We start from the raw sequence: 20,977 nt of genomic DNA, 5'->3' as shown, positions 1-20,977 counted from the left end.
CCCCGCTGACGCTGCGGTACGGGCTGAGTGGATACAGAAGATCCGGAGGCATGACTTCAACCCGACCAAATTTTTAAATGCATATCATTTTCAGTGTATTTCACCTGTGCGTTTCTATGCTTTCTATTACTGCTTTTATTTTGTGCAAGTGAGATGAGTAAAGACCATCTGTTTAATAAATCATTGTCTGTCTGGTGTTTATGTAGCACATACAGTATTGTACTACGTGTAAAATATACACAAACTTACCCATATTAAATTGTTTGTGGTACCTATAGTTAAAAATGTAAATGTAAAATGTGATAATAATATTGATCGAGCAATTGATGTAAGTAAGTAAAAAATATATCCGCAGAGAAAATAGTATTTATGGAGATAAATTGTAGGCAGCCTATCACAGGGCAAACGTGAATGTCCACGGTGCATTTTATGCAAACAACTTTTAACGTTATAACTCTATTTACAGTAGGCATAATTGTTATTGCGTATGCATGAGTCAAATACAATCTTCTGTTCGTGACGTGAACAGTTGTATTTCATTCATTAATCTGACTACGTACGTCATGTACGTATGTATTAATCTTCACGAACAGTATTTGACTCATGCTGCCAATTATGCCTACTGTAAATATAGAGTATTATAACTACGATTAGAGTTGTTTGCATAAAATGCACCGTGAACATTCACGTTTGCCCTGTGAAAGGCTGCCTACAATTTATCTCCATAATACTATTTTCTATATTATAATACTATATTATATTATAATACTCAATACTATTTTCTCTGCGCATATTCTGTTTGTGTATATTTTACACGTAGTACAATACTGTATGTGCTGCATAAACACCAGACAGACAATGATTTATTAAACAGATGGTCTTTACTCATCTCACTTGCACAAAATAAAAGCAGTAATAGAAAGCATAGAAACGCACAGGTGAAATACACTGAAAATGATATGCATTTAAAAATTTGGTCGGGTTGAAGTCATGCCTCCGGATCTTCTGTATCCACTCAGCCCGTACCGCAGCGTCAGCGGGGAATGCATGAAAGCTGACTTCTCTGTTATAACGTGACGACATGGTACATAACGGCACACAGCGATGAAGTGCTGAGGCTGTCACCCTCTGAAAGGCAAGTCACCTCTCTTGAATCCTAAAAACACTCATTGTGAAAAATATCGCTGTGGTAATGGAACTCGGTCGCTGTTGTCTCTCGCTCTCGCTGTCAGATCACCGGAAGTTTTCACCGGAAGTACTGGCCCACACACTCAAGTTCGAAACGTCAACGGTCGCCATTTTGTGCACGGAGCGAATAAGTTAAGAACCAATTTTGCACAGTTACAGTCAAATTCGGGATCGTTAGACTGGTCTAACACAGAATTTGCACGTTGCGTGAGTAAGTTTGCTATCGAAGGGACACTTAAACAATTCACCTTGCATAACTTTCACTGCTGTTGCATATTTCACTCAAAATTATCATATAAGTTACACATCCTCTTACAGTGAGGTAAATTCTTTATTACAAATACTCAAACAAGATAATATTACCCATAACGAATACGACGTTGCACAGTCCTTGCGGCGGCAGACGATAAAATGGCGGCCACACCCTCTGAGCATGTTCTTCTCTGAGCTTGATAATTTTCTTAATACTTGTTTGAAATTTAGGAATATCAGCTGCTGTTCTTCCAGAGATAGGATCCAGAACCATCAGTAAATGCAACCATGACGAATAAATCTGATCTAAATAGCCTCCCAGTCAGCAAATTACCTTTGGCACAGATGTGGGCCAGATAAACAGCTGAGCTGTGGCCCAGATTAGTTTGTGTTTGCCGGCCCAGATATGGCCCACATCTCCTTTGCCAGAACTGAACCAAAGGACTGCCATAACTCCACCAAGCATGAGCCAAATACTACAAATTCATGTGGCTCATATGTGGGCCTGGTATGCAACTTTAGTATGGTTGAGTTCTGTTAAAATCAAACGGCCCTTATGTGGCCCACATGCAGCTGACAGTATTTAAAGTCTTAACTCACAGGTAAATTAAACACTCAACAACAAATGTACTCAAAACTATTTATTTTGACAAGCATTTAAATAATTACAGCTAAAGTGTTGTACTTAATTACAGCAGTATTCAGTTGAAAACATTTCATAAAAATAAATATAATTACAGCAAGAGTTGAATAATAACAGTAGTATTCAGTTGAAAACATTTATCAAAATAAATATAATTACAGCAACAAGTTGAATTTAATAATTACAGTAGTATTCAGTTGAAAACATTTAAGAAAACATAGAATTACAGCTACTCAGTTGTACTTATTTTAAGTAGAATTCAGTTGAAAACATTCAAGAATACAAATTAATAATATAAATAGCATTCAAAGCTAATTTTTTACACTAAAGTTCAAAACACTCGATCAAAGCTTGTATTAATGTTATGTTTAATTAGTCCAATGAGAGTAATACATATAAATCACAGTTGGTAAAGAGAACTTTAAAGAGAAATTGAGAAAGTTAAAGCAAACTTGAAAGGTAAAGAGTTGAGAAGTGTGTTGATGTGCAGAGAAGTCTCCAATGAGGGTCGGCAATGTGTTGATCTTTTCCAGCAAGGGGATTCTGTCTGACTGCACCTGCAATAAAGAAGAATTTCAATAATGTTAGCAGCAATACAACCTGGAAGCTAGAGCTGCAGGATAATAAAAAAAAATCATTAATGTAAATATCCTTTAATATTTTAATTGCAATTATTAACAAATTAAACACCTCTGAATTACCACTGTATGAAAGTTTTTTTCCAGTAAGTTTTCAAAAGGAATTGCAAATTGTATTTTTCAATATGTGGGCCAGAATTATACCGTAATTTCTTATGACAAATTATTTCGATTTTTAGAATACTTTTGCACCAACAACTGGTTAAAATTTACAGCACTGCATGTATTCTGCTTCTTTTTTTTTTTTTAAAAAAGACATGCACACTCTAATGTAAAAACACACCAACACAGATAGCATTAATGTCATGTTTTAGTCCAAAGACAGAGTCTACAAAAATAAGTGTTTTTACTAACACAAAATAAACTCAAGATAATCTGCAATGATGCGAGACAATTTGGAAGCAGAAACACACAAACAATAATGGGCCAAGTACTGAATGCAAGGAGGAACATAAAGGGTTAGTTCGCCCAAAAATGAAAATTCTATCTGTAATTACCCTCAAGTTTTTCCAACTTCTGGGTTGTACGTCAGAGCGTAGACTCACTATTGGCCAACGCTGGTCATGTGTGGGATGCTGGCCAGTCGTGAGCCTACGTTCTGACGTACAACACAGAAGCGCTGTGCTGTTACACTACGTTGAATAAAGTCTTTATTTTAGCTTGTTTTGCGCACAAAAAGTATTTTCGACACTTGATAAACTTAAGGTTCAGCCACTGTATTCTTGGACTATTTTAACAATGTCTTTACTAACTTTCTGGGCTGGCAAGTTTCGATAACAGAGAAGCCTATGGAGGAGTGAGACAGCTCTCAGATTTCATCATAAATATCTTAATTTGTGTTCCGAAGATGAACGAAGGTCTTACGGGGGTTGGAACAACATGGGTGAGTAATTACTGACAGAATTTTCATTTTTGGGTAAACTAACCTTTTAAATACACAGTGATAATGAACTAAATACAGATAGTTGTAGGCATGCACTGGTATGAGACTTTGACAGAATGATAATCTTATATTGTGATTACAGCTTTAAAATGTATGATTGAAACAATATGATTCGCAATATATAAAAAATAAGTTTCTTTAAAAACAAAACATAAAACTTCTAAATAAAAAAATGCAGTCACTTAAGTGAGCCACGGATGTGATCAGGTAATGACAAAAAAAGTTGTTTGGTTCGATACTGAGATAACAGAAATAAAAATACAATGTTCTGTAAAGCGGTTTTGAAAAGTTGTGAATTGTGCAAAGTGCAATACAAATAAAAGGGACTTCTAAAAAAGGTCTCACCAATGACAACTTCTATTACGACCAGGCGTTGGACACCAATCTTCCCATTGACTTCTCTCCAATTCATAACGTGCCACAGTGTTGAGGGTAAATGTGGCTGAGTCGTCGTGAGCAGATGTAAACACTCAGGAGAAGTTGGATGAGTTTGAACAGATGGGATATTTTTATTTACCCCAATTAAGGCCAAAGAAAGGCATTACAAATTTACAAGAAAAAGAAAAAAAAAGAAAAAAAAACTGTTTAGTAAAGAAAATAAATTGACATAAGAGTAAAAAAAAAACAAAAAAAAACAATCACAATTTTGCAGCCTTTGCACAAGCCACTATACATAGAGCATCACACAGACTTAAGCCTTCTCATCTCATGCCCCCCAAGAGAATAAAGCTACTCATCTTTATAGGACTAAAGGTACCCCTGAAATTGGCACATACCAACACAATATTACAATACAGGGGTGGCTCAGGTGAATAGTCCATAAATGCTTAAAAACAGCCGAAATGCTACATCTATAACACTAGAAAATTACAAAATATTATTTCTATGATTCCAGCTAACATTTGGCAAAGCCACAAGTCATACTAACAGTCAAACAATTAATAACTCAAACTCCGGTTCACTTGCAATTGACCCGGAAGTCATAGCGTTATTTAAACCCCCCAATTGCGGCAAAATTTCCTTTACACAAACAAACCGGAGACGCCAGTAAGACACAAAGATGGTATGTCAAAGCTATGTTCCTTTTAAACTAAATAAACAGATACATAATTAACGAAAACATATGTTACGTGGTTATTGAAACTGATCATGATTGTGAAATAAATAACAAGGTTTTAAACAGCAAGATATGTATTGATGATAGTAGCTATAGCATATAAATCACCGTAGTAATAGATATTATAAGTGTGCACACGAAACTACGGGATTACTGTGGGAGTTTTGATAAAAGGCTAGGTTACCGCTAATTTGAAACAATATAATGATTAACAAAACACCTTGACACGCTTGACAAACAAATACAAGCAACATTTGCACTCAGTCTTTGTGAACTGTAATAGGTAGCGCATCGCCGCCGTGATGGTAGCTAAGCGCCCCGTCACACACCCCCCCCCCTTAAGAGAGAACGTCCAGGTCCAGCTCATGACGTGAAAGAAAGTCAGCAATGATATTGTCCTTTCCCGCCCTATACCTCACAGTAAACCTGTATGGCTGCAAGGATAGGTGCCATCGGGTGATTCTGGAATTAAAGTCACGCATGCGATGTAGCCATTGCAAGGGCCTGTGGTCTGTCTCCAAGACAAACTCTTTGCCAACAAGGTAATATTTTAAAGTGTCCAGAGCCCACTTGATGGCAAGACACTCCTTTTCGATGGTGGAGTACCGAGTCTCGCGAGGGAACAGTTTGCGGCTCACAAACTGTATGGGTCTTTTGTCCTCCCCCTCACCCTGAAACAACACTGCTCCCAGGCCAATGCCCGAAGCGTCGGTTTGCACCGTGAAAGGCAAAGAAAAGTCAGGACTCTGCAACACCGGTTCGTGGCACATGCTCTCCTTGAGGTCGTGGAAAGCTGCCTCACACTCAGCAGTCCAGACCACCTTATTGGGGCTGGTCTTGCGAGTGAGGTCTGAGAGGGGAGCTGCTCGGCTTGAAAAGTTGGGAATAAAACGCCGGTACCATCCGACCAACCCCAGGAAAGATCTCACCCCCTTCTTAGTTGAAGGCGGCTGGGAGCTGCGGATGGCATCCACCTTGTTGACCTGAGGACGTATGGTGCCGCACCCCAGGACATATCCCAGGTAACACACTTCAGACCGGGCAAGCTGGCATTTGCTGGCATTCACTACCAGCCCGGCCTGCCGAATCCTTCGGAAGACATCACTGAGGTGTTGAAGATGTTCTTCCCATGACGAACTGTGAATGATGACATCATCGATATAAGCCGCGGCGTGGTCCTCAGCGCCCCTCAGCACCTCATCCATGAGGCGCTGGAATGTTGCTGCTGCTCCATGAAGGCCAAAGGGCATAACCCTAAACTGGAACAAGCCAGATGGAGCTTTGTAGGCAGTCAGTTCCTGTGCTTGTGGGGTGAGTGGCACTTGCCAGTACCCCTTACACAAGTCTAAGGTGCTGAGGAACTCAGCCTTTCCCAGGCGCTCCACCAGCTCGTCCACACGGGGCATGGGATATGGGTCAAAAGCTGAGATGGTATTCAGCTTCGAGAAATCGACACAGAAGCGGAGCCCCCCATCCTTTTTTGGCACCAGCACCACGGGACTACACCACTCGCTGTGTGATGTCTCGATCACCCCCATTTCCAGCATCGCCAACACCTCCTGCTTCAGTGCGGGGATCAGTCGCGCTGGAACCCTGGTGGTGGTCTGCCGGATGGGGCCTGGAGAAGTTAGCCGGATGTCGTGGGTGATGACTTCAGTTCGCCCCGGCTGGTCTCGGAACAGGCCTCTTGGGATGATTTTCAGCAGGTCCTCCTGCTGTTCAGTTGTCAAATGGGTAACGGAGGGGTAGGTTGACTCACCACCCGCAGTAGGAAAGTATTGTTCCAACGGCTCTTCTTCCTCTTCCACGGTCCGCGCCCACAGCTGGTCTTGGATAGAAGATGGTCGGTCAATCCATTGTTTTAGGAGGTTCACGTGGAAGATCTGTTTGGAGCGACGTCTGTCTGGCATTGAGACTTCATAGTTAACCTCACCGACCTTGCGAAGTACCTTGAACGGGCCTTGCCACTTTGCCAGCAAACTGCTTTCTGATGATGGCAACAGCAGCAGCACTTTCTGTCCGGACATAAAGGTGCGACTGCGTGCTGTCCGGTCATACCATGTTTTCTGCCTCGTTTGAGCCTGGGCCAGATGTTGGTGGGCCTTGGAGCTCAGCTGGTCCAGCTTCTCCCGCATCTTCAGGACATAACTCACAATGTTGGTTGGCTGGTGAGGAGCGTCCCCCTCCCAACTCTCTCGGAGGATGTCAAGCGGGCCTCTCACTTCCCGTCCGAACAAGAGTTCGAAGGGAGAGAACCCGGTGGATGCCTGCGGTACTTCTCTGTAGGCAAACAATAGGTAAGGCAGCCACTGGTCCCAGTCAGCTCCTGACTCGGACACGAACTTCCGCAGCATCGACTTCAAGGTCTGATTGAATCTCTCAACCATGCCGTCGGTCTGCGGGTGATAGGGTGTGGTTTTAATACCCCGAATCCCTAACAGGGAGTACACCTGCCTCAATGCCTTGCTGGTGAAATTACTTCCCTGATCGGTTAAGACTTCTTTAGGGACACCCACACGGGAGAAAAGCTGAATTAAACTATTGGCCACTTGCCTTGCCTTGGTATTTCTGAGGGGGAATGCCTCTGGGTAACGTGTTGCGTAATCACAAATTACTAAGATATAGCGGTGCCCTGCCCTACTCCTCTCTAAGGGACCAACTACATCCATAGCAATGCGACTAAAAGGTGTGTCAATAATTGGGAGACTGATGAGGGGAGCTTTTAAACCCCTTTTGGAGCGAGCAGACAACTGGCACTCTGGACATGACCTAGTGTACTCTGCTATGTCCTTGTTGAAACCTGGCCAATAAAATCTTTGCAGGATTCTCTTCTCAGTCTTCTCCCTGCCTAGATGTCCTGACCACAGAATGCTGTGACCTAGGTGTAACACCTTGGCTCTAAGAGCCTCAGGAACCACTAACTGCTCTGTGTCTGCACTCACTCGATACAGTTTCTCATTCTTGACAACAAAACACATGTCACCCTCCCTCATGGCTTCTCTAGCCTCATCATCGGTCTTAACAGAAGAAAAGCAAGAGCTAAGTGTGGGGTCTTCCTGTTGAAGTTTCTTGAAGTCTTCATCACAGACTTCAGTGTCCTCTAGTTGTGGAAAGGATAGACTTTCCTGCACAGCTGTACCTGCCACCTTTGCTCTACGCCTCTCTGCCTTGGACTTTTTAGTTTTGTCACCCGGACAACCCTCAAATGGTAACTCTGACCAAACATTGGAGTCTAGTTTATCCTTGGCCTGTGCTCTAGTTGTAACATAAGCACTGACTGTGTTAACACTTTGCAATAGTTCTGTCAGAACTGGCACATCCTGGCCTAAAATCACTGGGTAAGGGCATTTATCCAAAATCCCTACGGTTAACAAGTATTTTTGGCCATTAATTTCTATGAGGACCTCGCTGGTCTGGTGCTCGGACTCATCCCCATGTATGCAGCGGACCCTCACTTTGCCCACTGGCTGGAAATCAGACCTCAAACAAGATTCAAGAACGAAAGACTGACTACTTCCTGAGTCAACTAAAGCCTGGACTATCTTTCCACTTATCTTCACCGGGACAGTAACATCAGAAGACACACAAGATAAGTGCTTGCTAGGGCCAGGTAGGTAACATAGTCTGGAATCAGACACTTTCTTCAGTGTGCAATTGGGCCTAATGTGACCTTGCTGACCACAACCGTGACATATAAGTACTCTAGGTGTTCCAGCTGGAGTGGGGCTATTAGGGCTGTTAGAGGGCCTAAACACCCGACTGTTACCACCCGCAGACCTACCAGAGGCTGTCTTCTCTGGCTCTTTCTGAGCTACTTGGTAGAGTCTTCTCCAGTCCTGCTGTTGTGGACCCAGGTGATAGCCTCTTCTGGATTGTCTGGCAGCCATGAAAGTCTCCACCAGATCTGCTGCTTGCGCCGATGAATCTGGGGTGCGCTCTCTCACCCACACCTGAAGCTCAGGATACAGCATGCCCAGGAACTGCTCCAGCACGATTTGGTCGCACACCTGGTCCCTGGTCCGTGTCTCTGGAACTAGCCACTTCTCCATCAGGTCCTTTAGCCGGGCTTGAAGTTCTTTCGCCGTCTCACCCTCCTTGAAAGACTTGGAGCGGAAACGCTGGCGGTAAGTCTCGGCGCTGATGTTGAACTTGTTGAGAATGGCTTGCTTCACTTTCATGTAATCCTGGCTGTCTTCAACACACATGGCCACATAGGCAGATCTGGCCTTACCATTTAACAAGGGCACAAGATACAATGCCCAAGTGTCATGGGGCCACTGACTTGCTGCTGCAAGCCTTTCGAAAGTGGTTAAATCATGTTCAATATCTTCGTCCTCTTCATACGAGGACATCCTAGGGGGTTTCCACCCCCGCTGGAGGTTTAGAGGTGCGGCAAGGCCAAGGGCGGTGGAGTTAAGAGAGCTCTGCATCCCTGGTGCTGGGTGCTGATCTGGATGTGGCTGAGGAGTTGGTAAATCCAGAAAAGGCATGTTGAGCGGATCAAAGGCTGTCGAAGGGCGGGAGCTGGGCAGATCCATCTGCTGCATTCCGGCGAGTGGCTGCCTCGTCGCCTGCGTTGATGCTGGATTGCCTCTCACCAGTTGCTGTAGTTGCTTGAATTGGTGCTCCATACCTTTCCATCTCCGCTCTTGCCGGAGCGCCTCTGCCTCTATCTGGTCCTGCTGATGCCGCTGAGACTCCACCATCGTTCTCACAATCCTCTCCAAGCGATCTGTCCTGTCTTCGACCACAGGAGTAGGATGCTTGGACGACTCTGTGGATTTGGGCCTGGTACCCATAGCTGAACCATCTCTAGGGGGTGCCGTACCTCTGCCCTGATTGTCCATCTTGACTCACTGAGTGCTGCTCGGACACTGTTTACCCGGAAACCGCTGCCACCAAATGTTGAGGGTAAATGTGGCTGAGTCGTCGTGAGCAGATGTAAACACTCAGGAGAAGTTGGATGAGTTTGAACAGATGGGATATTTTTATTTACCCCAATTAAGGCCAAAGAAAGGCATTACAAATTTACAAGAAAAAGAAAAAAAAACTGTTTAGTAAAGAAAATAAATTGACATACGAGTCAAAAAAAAAAAAAAAAAAACAATCACAATTTTGCAGCCTTTGCACAAGCCACTATACATAGAGCATCACACAGACTTAAGCCTTCTCATCTCATGCCCCCCAAGAGAATAAAGCTACTCATCTTTATAGGACTAAAGGTACCCCTGAAATTGGCACATACCAACACAATATTACAATGCAGGGGTGGCTCAGGTGAATAGTCCATAAATGCTTAAAAACAGCCGAAATGCTACATCTATAACACTAGAAAATTACAAAATATTATTTCTATGATTCCAGCTAACATTTGGCAAAGCCACAAGTCATACTAACAGTCAAACAATTAATAACTCAAACTCCGGTTCACTTGCAATTGACCCGGAAGTCATAGCGTCATTTAAACCCCCCAATTGCGGCAAAATTTCCTTTACACAAACAAACCGGAGACGCCAGTAAGACACAAAGATGGTATGTCAAAGCTATGTTCCTTTTAAACTAAATAAACAGATACATAATTAACGAAAACATATGTTACGTGGTTATTGAAACTGATCATGATTGTGAAATAAATAACAAGGTTTTAAACAGCAAGATATGTATTGATGATAGTAGCTATAGCATAAATCACCGTAGTAATAGATATTATAAGTGTGCACACGAAACTACGGGATTACTGTGGGAGTTTTGATAAAAGGCTAGGTTACCGCTAATTTGAAACAATATAATGATTAACAAAACACCTTGACACGCTTGACAAACAAATACAAGCAACATTTGCACTCAGTCTTTGTGAACTGTAATAGGTAGCGCATCGCCGCCGTGATGGTAGCTAAGCGCCCCGTCACACACAGCAGTTGTAGAAGTGCCTTTCAGCACTCTCCACACGGTGTTATCCAGGTCAAAGCCACCAACCAAACCCACATAGGTAATCTGATAGGAAAAAAAAACATTGTGTAAGTGGTTGAAATATGCATTTAAATAGACCACCCTAAAATGAAAGTGCTTTTATATTCAAAAATGAACTATAAACTATTATTTACTCGATCTGAAACCATATTTTCTAGGTTTTTAATATGGAAATTATTGTAATTGCCCCACCCATACCACACATTAGGGCTGGGTGGTATGACAGTATACCATAGCATGGTATATAAACTATATCATGAGAAATTAGAGTAATTATAAAAATGTCCTGCCTCTTCCAAGCTTTATAATGGCAGTGAATGGCTGCTCAATTAATTGATAGTTAACAGAAATACAGCAATTCATTGTTTGTTCATGTTAGTTCACAGTGCATACTAAAGTTAACAAGTAAAAAATTTTTATATTGAATGTGTTAGTAGGCTAAATGTTGAAATTAACATTAACACATATTAATGCAGTAGAAGTGCAGTTCATTATTAGTTCATGTTAATGTTCAGGTATTGTATCGAAAGTCATAATTTTGGTATTGTGACTTGACACTAATAGCCTAACGTTAACATTACAACTTTAATTTTAAAGAGGGAAAGGTCATGAGAAAAAGTCTTGGTTGAATATCATTTCAGAGTTAAATAAAGATACATACAATAATGCACACGTATTAATGTGTTTATTCTTGGCATTTTTATATTATTATGATTAGTTGAATGATTGTGAACACAAATTAGGATTTAGGTTTTCTGACAAACAGTAACACCGACATTGGGCCGCGTCGCCTTAATTCACAAATAGGCTACTACACAATGACAAACTATACTATTTTATTGTGTATGAAAGTGAGCTGTTGATTTATAAACAAAAACATCTTAATTTAAAACGGCAAACCAGCGAACTGCTATAGCCTAAGTTAACGGTTAAGTTACATTAAACTTTATTGTAAGTTATAGCAGTAAACTGAGGAAAATATTAGCTAGTTCAACCCCTTCCTCGATGGAACGAATAACTAAACGCATAATAACATGCAATATTGACACATGATGCATATTTCATGTATATGACTTTAAAATGCCAAAACATCACTTACCTGAATGTACACAGTCGTGAGGAAAGCAGAGTAAAAGGCGTCAGCTGGCCAGCGTCGCAGTCAAACTCGCGCCGTAGTCTCACTCCACCAATAGGAGGGAAGATGCAGAGCAACCTGAGGTGTGGAACGGCGGATGTTTGCCGCACTTGATTTCAGGATTCCTGTGTTTTTCCATGTATAAGCCAAATGTTTACCACAAGTCGGTGTTTCTCACTGTGTGCCATAGCTCAACCACATATGGTCCTCATGTGATCGTTGTTATCTGGGCCATATACCTCAAAATCAGTTGTGAACCAAGAGAGCATTTCCCGCAGATTTTAAAGTTATGGCAAAACAAATATGGCTACGATTTGGCCCATATCTGTTCAGCCATGCCACATCTAGGCCATATGTGCCAGATAATACCCACATGTGGCCCACATGTAATTGCGACTGCTGTGCAATAATGTTCTTTGGGTTTCTCTCTCATTCTTAATTTTCATTTGAATTTCATTTGAATAAGTCAATTATTGGCATTGGAAATATCCACGGTGGTGTACTGGATAATATAACAGTTGGGCTAATATCACATGCAATACCATTGTGCTTCCCTGTTAACAAGCTTCCCCAAGCTTTTAATATTTTTGTTCCCATCTTCCCTGTATTCTTTTAACACTCCCTTTTATAACAAATGTCAGCCTAGGTTCCACCCACCGAGATATTTGACACTGAAACTTGCTCCAGATCCACGCAGGAGTTTTTTTTCTTATTCTTTGTAAGGGCGGATCGCAAAGTTGCTTACCGCCCTCTGCTGTTTCTTCTTCTTATTATTATTATTCTTTTGTTTATATGGCGGTTGGCAAACCAACTGTAAGATGCATTTTCTGCAACCTACTGAAATGAGTATAGAGCACAACTTAGTTGAACACACACACACACACACACACACACACACACTCATATTTCCCAGTATCATTCGAAAATCTGAATAATTCCTCATGAATTCTATAATTTGTTTCTTCTCCTAATATTTCCTTAAGTGAATAATTGCTTACGCCCCTTTCCTTTAGTGATGGAACTAACTTTAACCGTTCTCAATTATATGTTGTACATTCCATCAATGTATCAACATTTATCACAATTACCAATCAGTCAATCAATCAATCAAACTTTATTACAGACACAAAATCCAAATTTACCAGTATCATGTTTCCCTATTTTATAATATAATATATTATAAACTTTGATTTAGTGTTGTATAATCTTGTCATTACCAACTGTTATCAACAGCTTTTCTTTCCACCCCCATATTTCGTTGTATAGGCCTACTATACTGATGCCTTCCTCATACTTCATAGTGCCATATCCTCTGCAGCCTCTTTTTCACTTCAGTTCCCATCAACCCCTTCATTTCCTGTTTACTCATCTGCACTCTAATGTTGATCTCAGTATCCTTAACAACGTCTTTGCCAGTTTATCATTCGCCTTTACTCCGACATGGACTGGAAGGGCTAGAGAACCCACAAACAACTCACCCTTACACCTAAGTGCTTTATGCCATATCATTTCTGTAATGTTTTACATAAAATATCTTGTCTTGCTGAGGATTTTCCACTTTCCAAACTTTCCAGAGCTGATTGTGATTCTGTACATCTGCTGTTTGCATAGACCAAAGACTTAAATTTCTCTTTTTTCAAAGGTATTAAATATAGAAAATAAAAACATAGGTAATCAAATAAAAGAAAAAATAAATAAAGAGACGGAACAGAGTTTGCATTTGATTTCTTCTCTTTTTAATGGGACTGAATCCAAAATAAGGTAATTTTTGTTGATGTTTAAGACAACAAAAGGGAACAAAACATGGGATAAGAATCTGCCCAAGTGTGCAGTGAATGTGATTAATTAAAGGGATTTTCACCCAAAAATGAAATTCTGTCTAGATTTATTCACCCTCATGTTGTTCCAACCCTGTTTTTGCATATAGTGTGTCAATGGAGGGACACAAAGCTCTCATATTTCTTCAAAAATATCTTCATTTGTGTTCCAAAGATGAACGAAAGTCATATGGATTTGGTACGACATTAGGGGGTGAAAGAGTTTTGACAGAATTTTCATTCGGCTGCGCCCATGCCTTGGTCTTCAGGCAGGATATGCAGAGTCCGGACCCTCAGATTGCGAGCTACGGACGGGGCCTACGCCAAAGAACTTTATTGCTTGCTGGGTTGTTAATAAATGGATAATTGTCACAGTGTTTATTCTCCCGAGTCTTTCTGGTAGAACTATATATGTCTTTTATGAAAATATTTTGCATCCACACTATAGATTTGATGAAGCTGGTTTGTGTGTATGAGATGAGATGTGAAGTGTGTATAACTTGCACAAGGGAATGTGGGTACGTAACACTTTATTTTACATTGTCCTTGTTACATGTATTTACCATAGTAATAACAGTAAAGTATGCATAGTTACATGCAAATACCCCTCAACCAAATACTAATCCTACTTGAACCTATAGTACATACCTTGTTAATTAATATTACTCAGTACTTAAATATATAATTACTCCATAACAACGACACTTTATAATAAAGTATAACCAGAATGTTCCAGGTCTGAGGTCAAATTTGCTAGGTCAACATCACATCATACTAATATACTAATACACATACACATATAAATAAGCCCATAGCATAAAGGGGCAGTCAAACCAATCTTAAAATATCTCATGGGAGGAACAAGAGTCTGCAGTATCTAGACTTCATTTCTATATAAGTCCATGTGAGAAGGTGTACAGACTCTGAAAGGAGAAGCAGAGGTATTTATTCACACTGAGCACTTCAACTCAGACTGACATCTCTCATCTTTAGCTCTTCTGACGGTAGAATTGAAGTCTTTCGTTATTTGAAACGGTTCTGACGTTCAAACTGCTGAAGAAAATGATTCATCCGATTTTCCTCCATTTGTGCCTGTGGTGTTTAGTTGGTAAGTTATACTTGTTTTATGATGCACAGTGTACTATTCAAATCAGTCAGAATGGATTTTGTATTTGCTGTTAATGTCATAAATTATGATGACTGTAAATCAATCAATCTAATTCACAACAATATATATCAAATTAATTTGAAGCAATCATTTCTGTTTGTTCGGCAGGTGTTTTTGGCGTTGCAGATGAAGTGAAGACAGTGTCAGGGATGGAGGGAGAATCTGTCACCATACAGCCTAATGTTTCTAAAATACAGAAAGATGATCAGATAAGATGGAATTTTGGACATAAAGACATTCTCATTGCTCAAATCAATAGACAGGACAATAAACCGATATTTTATAATGATAGTGCTGATGGGAGATTCAGAGGCAGACTGGAACTGGATCAGAATGGATCTCTGACCATCACAAACATCAGAACCACGGACTCTGGACTTTATCAAGTCAAAACCACAAGATCAGAGACACCGCTCAACATATTCAATCTTATTGTTTGTGGTGAGTATACCAGCTGGATTATTCGATATATAGGATATACTCAGACAGCAACATAGTGTCGGCTCACGGCCGAGATCCGGCCCACATCTGGTACTCTCAACGCGTTAGAGTCCACAAGTACCAGATGTGGGCCGGATCTGGGCAGACACTATTTTTCTGTCTATTAACCTTTTAACACGTAAAACAAGGTCATAATTAGTCTGATAATGGAATAAGTGGTTTTGTGATGACAGAATCATTTGTGCAAATTTTTTAGATAATTTTACAACATTTCTTTCTTTAAGAATTTGATTCAAATTAAATTCAAAGAAACGTAATCTGCTCTTTGCGTCGTACAGCTGAACAATACCCAGGCAGCAACACAGTTTTGGCCCAGATCCAGCCCACATCTGGTACTCGTTGAATTCACATGCAGATGTAGGTCGGATACTATGTTGCTGCCTGGGTAAATAAAGCTATCTGAATCAAACTCACTAGGACTAGCCCTAGGGTCTGTTGTAGGGGATTATACATTAGACCCAGGGAAGTGAAGTGCAATTGAAGACATTTTTTTTACTGAAGATAGTTTGTAGTTTCATCAGGCAGAAGTCAGCTTCAAGACTCACAAGGAGTTTGTAGGTCGCTCTCCGTACATTCACATTTCTACAACAATTATACCTTACACCTACATCGTTACTTCAGGTTGAAGGATTCTGATTGGCTAAGAACTAGATGAACATAGAAATTGTCCACACATGGATTGATATATACAATGCATATCCACACTGATTATCAGGCTGACCCTGAGTTAGATATATGATATATAACACATGTTAGGTGCCTTTCTCAAAAACATGGAGAGAGCACATGCATTAAACTGACATGTAATTCTATAACTACACAAATCTCATAAGCTTAAAGAATCTCTGGTGATGAAGGGTTTTGAGCGTATTGTAAGGAGGAGTTTACTTTGCATGACTCAGAGCATGATTGACCCATTACAATTCGCATATTTACCAAGTAAGGGGGTTGAGGATGCCACAGCAACACTGCTGGACTTTATAACTGGACATTTGGAGGGCAAGAAGACACATGCACGTTTGTGTTTTGTTGATTTTTCATCAGCGTTTAATTGTATGCAGCCCCATATTCTTGCTAACAGACTATTGCAATTTCCTGATATTGACATTGGTATAATATGCTGGCTGGTTGACTTTCTAACTATGAGGTCACAGAGGTCCCGGGTAAATAACACTTTATCTGAGGTCCTAATGTGTTCAACAGGGTCACCTCAAAGGTGTGTTTTGTCACTACTCTTATTTGTGCTTTACACCAATGACTGTCAGAGTCAGAGCCGGATTAACGCAAAGGCAAACTAGGCACGTGCCTAGGGCCCGATTGGCGGGATGGGGCCCAGACAGAGGGACAAAAAAAAAAAAAATGTACAAATGTCCTATCTACACTTTATTTCAAAATTTATTAATTAACTAAAAATAGTGACGATATTTATCTTAACCATAGACTGTTACATTACGTCACATTAACGCCAGCCCATGACTGTATATAGAGGCGCCAGCCAGTTAAGTCCGAGGGGACGTCAGCGGCGGTCAGAGGCGGTCAACGAACGCATCCATCAGGTGCTGCGAGTGCGAAGCAAAAGCCTAAATAGGCACGCAAAGAAGCACAGCTCGTAATGCAGGTCATCGATTTTGGAGTGATTGCAATGTATTTTAAATATAAACTTGTGGGCTACTGTAGATCAGCGTCATTTCTGGAAATATCATTCACCGCTTTGTTAGTGCAAAATGCGAGTTTAAAAGAGCGCGAGCGTCATTAACGTGCCCAGACGCGACGCTTTGAATTTGCGCGTACAATGAATAACATCGCGTTGGGAGCTGACTAGTAAAAAAGCTACAAAAGTAAAAGACAAGACGTTTGTATTCAAAGTTAAAAAACCAACACACTGCAACATTTTTAAATGTTTCAAATAAAGGATCTCATGTCTATGGGTCTATCTTCTAAATTCTGATGCTGATGATTAGATGATACCCTGACATCATTAGTTTAGAATTTTTTTCCTGCTCAGTAGCGATCGTATCTTTCTCTTCCACTTGATTTGTGTATAGCATATTTAAGGTAGCAATGCAATACATACCCAGCAAACATTTGGACGTTTAATGACCGTTGAAAAGACGTCCGACAGAGACGTCCCGTCGTGGTTGAAAAATAGTTCCAAAATGGAAGTTGAACCGACGTCTTTGACGTCGTCTGGCCGTGAATTCCACGTCTTTTCTGCGCGTCCCTGGACGTCTAAATGCGTCATCATCTGTGTGTTTAAATGTGTTGCTGCATAATTTAAGTGTATATATAAGCCTGCATATAAAATAATCACACACCTATTGTGTAACATCGTGAAAGGCAATCAAGTCTTGAGGTTTACACATCTTGAAAAAGGTCCAAAATTGGTCCAGTCAGACCTGAATGTCAATAAAACGTGTTAATCACGTGTACATCACAAACAAGAACACATTATTTGTGGACATAAGCAAAAAAGAAGCATGTTCTGATTTAGCACAACATTTTATTGATCTTGAACAGACAAAATTTATCTTTTATTTATCTTGAACAGACAAAATTTCTCTTTTATTTTTTTCAATGTTTAACATTCCGTGAGCTTAGAATTATAAGGTTCTATCTCCACTTTTGGTCGAAATTGAGTTTTTGACAATCTGATCCATTAGGTGTTTATTAATGCCTGTGTGGTGTTATTTTTGTAAAAAAAAAATATTTTGTTAGTAGTTATTAATAAAATAAAAAGGTTCCATCTCAAAAAAAATAAACTGAGTTTAAAAACTTTGATGCTCAATAAACTACCCCAAACGGAGATAGAACCTTATAATTCCAAGCTCTCGATTTGTTAACCAAAGTAAAATACCAATTACAAAATACTGAATTATTATATAAAGGGATAGTTCACCCAAAAATGACAATTATGTCATTTACTCACCCTCATGTTCCAAACCTGTATGAGTTTCTTTCTTCTGCTGAACACAAAAGAAGATATTTTGAAGAATGTTTGTAACCAAGCAAATAGAGCAACCACTGACTACCATTATTGGAGAAAAAATTATTATAGTAGTTAATGGGAAGCGACATCTGCTTGGTTACAAACATTCTTCCAAACATCTTTGTGTTTAGCATAACATAGAAAGGTATACAGGTTTGAAACATGAGGTTGAGTAAATTATGACAATTTTCATTTTTGGGTGAACTATCCCTTAAACACATTGTTTGGCTCATTTTTTGTATCCACCACCCCAGCTCTTCCTGGAGTGTGTTTCAGGTGTTCTGCCATTGCTGCATCAATTTCAGTGTCTGTAGCATTTGTGCTCCACCTCTTCACAGCATCTAAGGGAAGATAATATATTTATTTAAAAAAAAAATTGAGATAAAAATTTGAGGTAAATGACATGCAAAACCATGGAACAAGATGAATGAATCATGAATGAAACATTAGAAAAAGCTAATCAACATGCATTACATTTTATTTTATTGTATAAAAGATGTTCTGCTTTAAATTGGTGTTGGGGGGTGGGGGTAACAGCATTTGTCCCCTGCCTCTTCAATACCACTGTGGTGCCCTTGAGAAAGACCCTTAACTAGGTGTGTAACAGTGAGAAAGTGAACAGGACATTTCTGATAAAGACAGGTGGGCTGTGATGTCCCCTGAATAGACATGTTTAGCAATTCTAAAATTACAAAATATTTTTAAAGCAGTTACTGAAAACATGTTCAAATCCAGCTAAACATTTCATTCTATTTCAGATAATTTACTTTCTGAAAGAAACTCTCACAAGGCTACATTATTAATTTACAGTAATAACTTTGACTATCATTAAACATACTTTATGGTATACCGTTGTATAAGTTCAAAGTAACTTTTAGCCTACTAGCTAATTTTAGCCAAACTCAGTAGGCCAATTTCAGTTGACAATGTGGGCATCATTTCTTTCGGTTCATTCATGTCAAACAAATAAAACTCTAGCACGTTAATCTAATAATACAAAATGTACGTACCCAACAGTAGATTTCTAATAATATTCCTCCTCTCCTCGTGATTGTTCAAACTTCAATGTTCCCAAGTGTGAGTCTATGGAGAGAACGCGTTAACATCTCGCGAGATAATCTAACCTATCGCAGGATTTTGTAATGTCGCGAGATCTTTTGTTACATCTTGGCAGCACAGTTTTGGCAATTACATCCAACTCAGACATAAATGGTGACCGGATATATTTCTGTTTTACATGTATGCATACATTCCATAAAAAAATATCAACGAATACATCAGGTACAACAGGTTGAAATAATGACTAAAATGCAGTGGCTTTGCATTCACTTAACCACACTGGGCACTTTGTGATTATAATTTATTTAAACAAGATAAAGTAAATATATTTACTTTGTATACAAATCGTGTATTTCATAAAGATAATTCCTGTTTTTTTGTTTGTTTCTGTCTTGCTTGACTAGACGTGTAAAGGACGTCAGTGGACGTCTTCACAACCTCTTAAAAACTACTATGGGCAATTAAATTAATTATTGCAGTATTAACCATGCAAGGACCTTAACTGTCACCTGCCCGTATACGGGCAACCTAAATTTACTTCACTATATTACAATTAAATCCTAATTTAATCATGACAAACTATATATTGTTGGAAAGGTCTAAGACTCCTTAATAGATATTTCAGCACTGTTTTTTGTTACAATTTATGCAGGAACAGAAATAGATGAATTTATGACAAGAGCGCACCTCAAAAAATCTACATCATAACAGGCGTTTCTGGCGTTTGTCACAAAAAGTCAACGCACACACTTTTAATAATTGAAACTTTGGTTTTCATGCTAAAAGTTCATAATTAAACATTTAATCTAGTATTTGTCACTAAAAAAAATGTATAAAATAATATTATCCTCTAAAAAGTATAATATACATATTATCCTCTAAAATATAATATTATCTTTTTTATTGCCTTTTTTATTACATCACATATTTTAGTAGTTATCATAAATTAGGTATCATTTGAAAGCTTATGATCTCAGAATTCATCCTGTGAAAACTGTTTTGAAATTGGACATTGTGTTACCATAGAAACGGTACTCTAAATTATTTTATCAGGCTCCTCCCCTTTTGGGCGTCATCATGTTTCATAATTTATGATCAAAATATTTTCTAATCTTGACAAAACACATATTTGTCAGAAAGGTCTGAGTCTCAAGGTTCCATATTTTGTGACAGAAGTGATATTTGGACAGAAATTTATTAATTTGTTATGGTAGAATGCATACAGTTAAATTCAATGGAATTCAATGGCACCCGGTGGCTATTTTTGGTAATACTCCTAAACAAAATCTCATGGGAACTTCTATTTTTGTGATATCAACTTCAAATTTGGAACACAACTTGGTTAGATATATGGCTTTGATTTTATAGTAATTTTTTTGTAAAACATATTTTGTAAAATATATATTTTATATAAAAAAAAATGTAAATGATTTTGATTTAATGTAAATTTAAACTTCCATAACTTTTTCATACTTTAATTTTTTGAAGTGCTTTCACTTCAGTAATAATCTGCTATTTTTTCCCTTTAAAACAAGACCAAATTTGGGTCTATACTCCAAA

The 20,977-nt window shown here is 39.3% G+C and overlaps 3 protein-coding genes across 5 annotated transcripts in view; 2 read left to right on the top strand and 1 right to left on the bottom strand.

Annotated features, from left to right (window-relative positions):
- The window catches only part of LOC311085752 (uncharacterized protein), a 333,708-nt gene that overhangs the window by 172,725 nt on the left and 140,006 nt on the right, over positions 1 to 20,977 (top strand). The window lies entirely within an intron of this gene.
- LOC311085787 (uncharacterized protein) overlaps positions 1 to 20,977 on the top strand; it is a 219,676-nt gene that overhangs the window by 75,176 nt on the left and 123,523 nt on the right. For 2 of the 3 annotated variants that reach the window (XR_014606940.1, XM_084118420.1), the window contains exons 1-2: positions 14,408 to 14,811; positions 14,980 to 15,312. The exons of the other annotated variant lie outside the window; for it this stretch is intronic. Coding sequence is in view for 1 of the 2 variants with exons in the window: in XM_084118420.1 (XP_083974546.1) it covers positions 14,766 to 14,811; positions 14,980 to 15,312 (379 nt within the window). In the remaining variant the exon portion in view is untranslated. Of the gene's footprint in view, positions 1 to 14,407; positions 14,812 to 14,979; positions 15,313 to 20,977 lie in introns of those variants that run through there. 3 annotated transcript variants of the gene reach the window in all.
- The window catches only part of LOC311085740 (uncharacterized protein), a 294,139-nt gene that overhangs the window by 165,321 nt on the left and 107,841 nt on the right, over positions 1 to 20,977 (bottom strand). The gene's annotated exons all lie outside the window — the stretch shown is intronic.

This window comes from Abramis brama (genome assembly GCF_963993115.1).
Source record: "Abramis brama genome assembly, chromosome: 6".
Taxonomy (NCBI): Eukaryota; Metazoa; Chordata; class Actinopteri; order Cypriniformes; family Leuciscidae; genus Abramis; species Abramis brama.
Note: the sequence above shows the minus strand (reverse complement) of the source record. Positions and strands in the feature narration are given on the sequence as shown.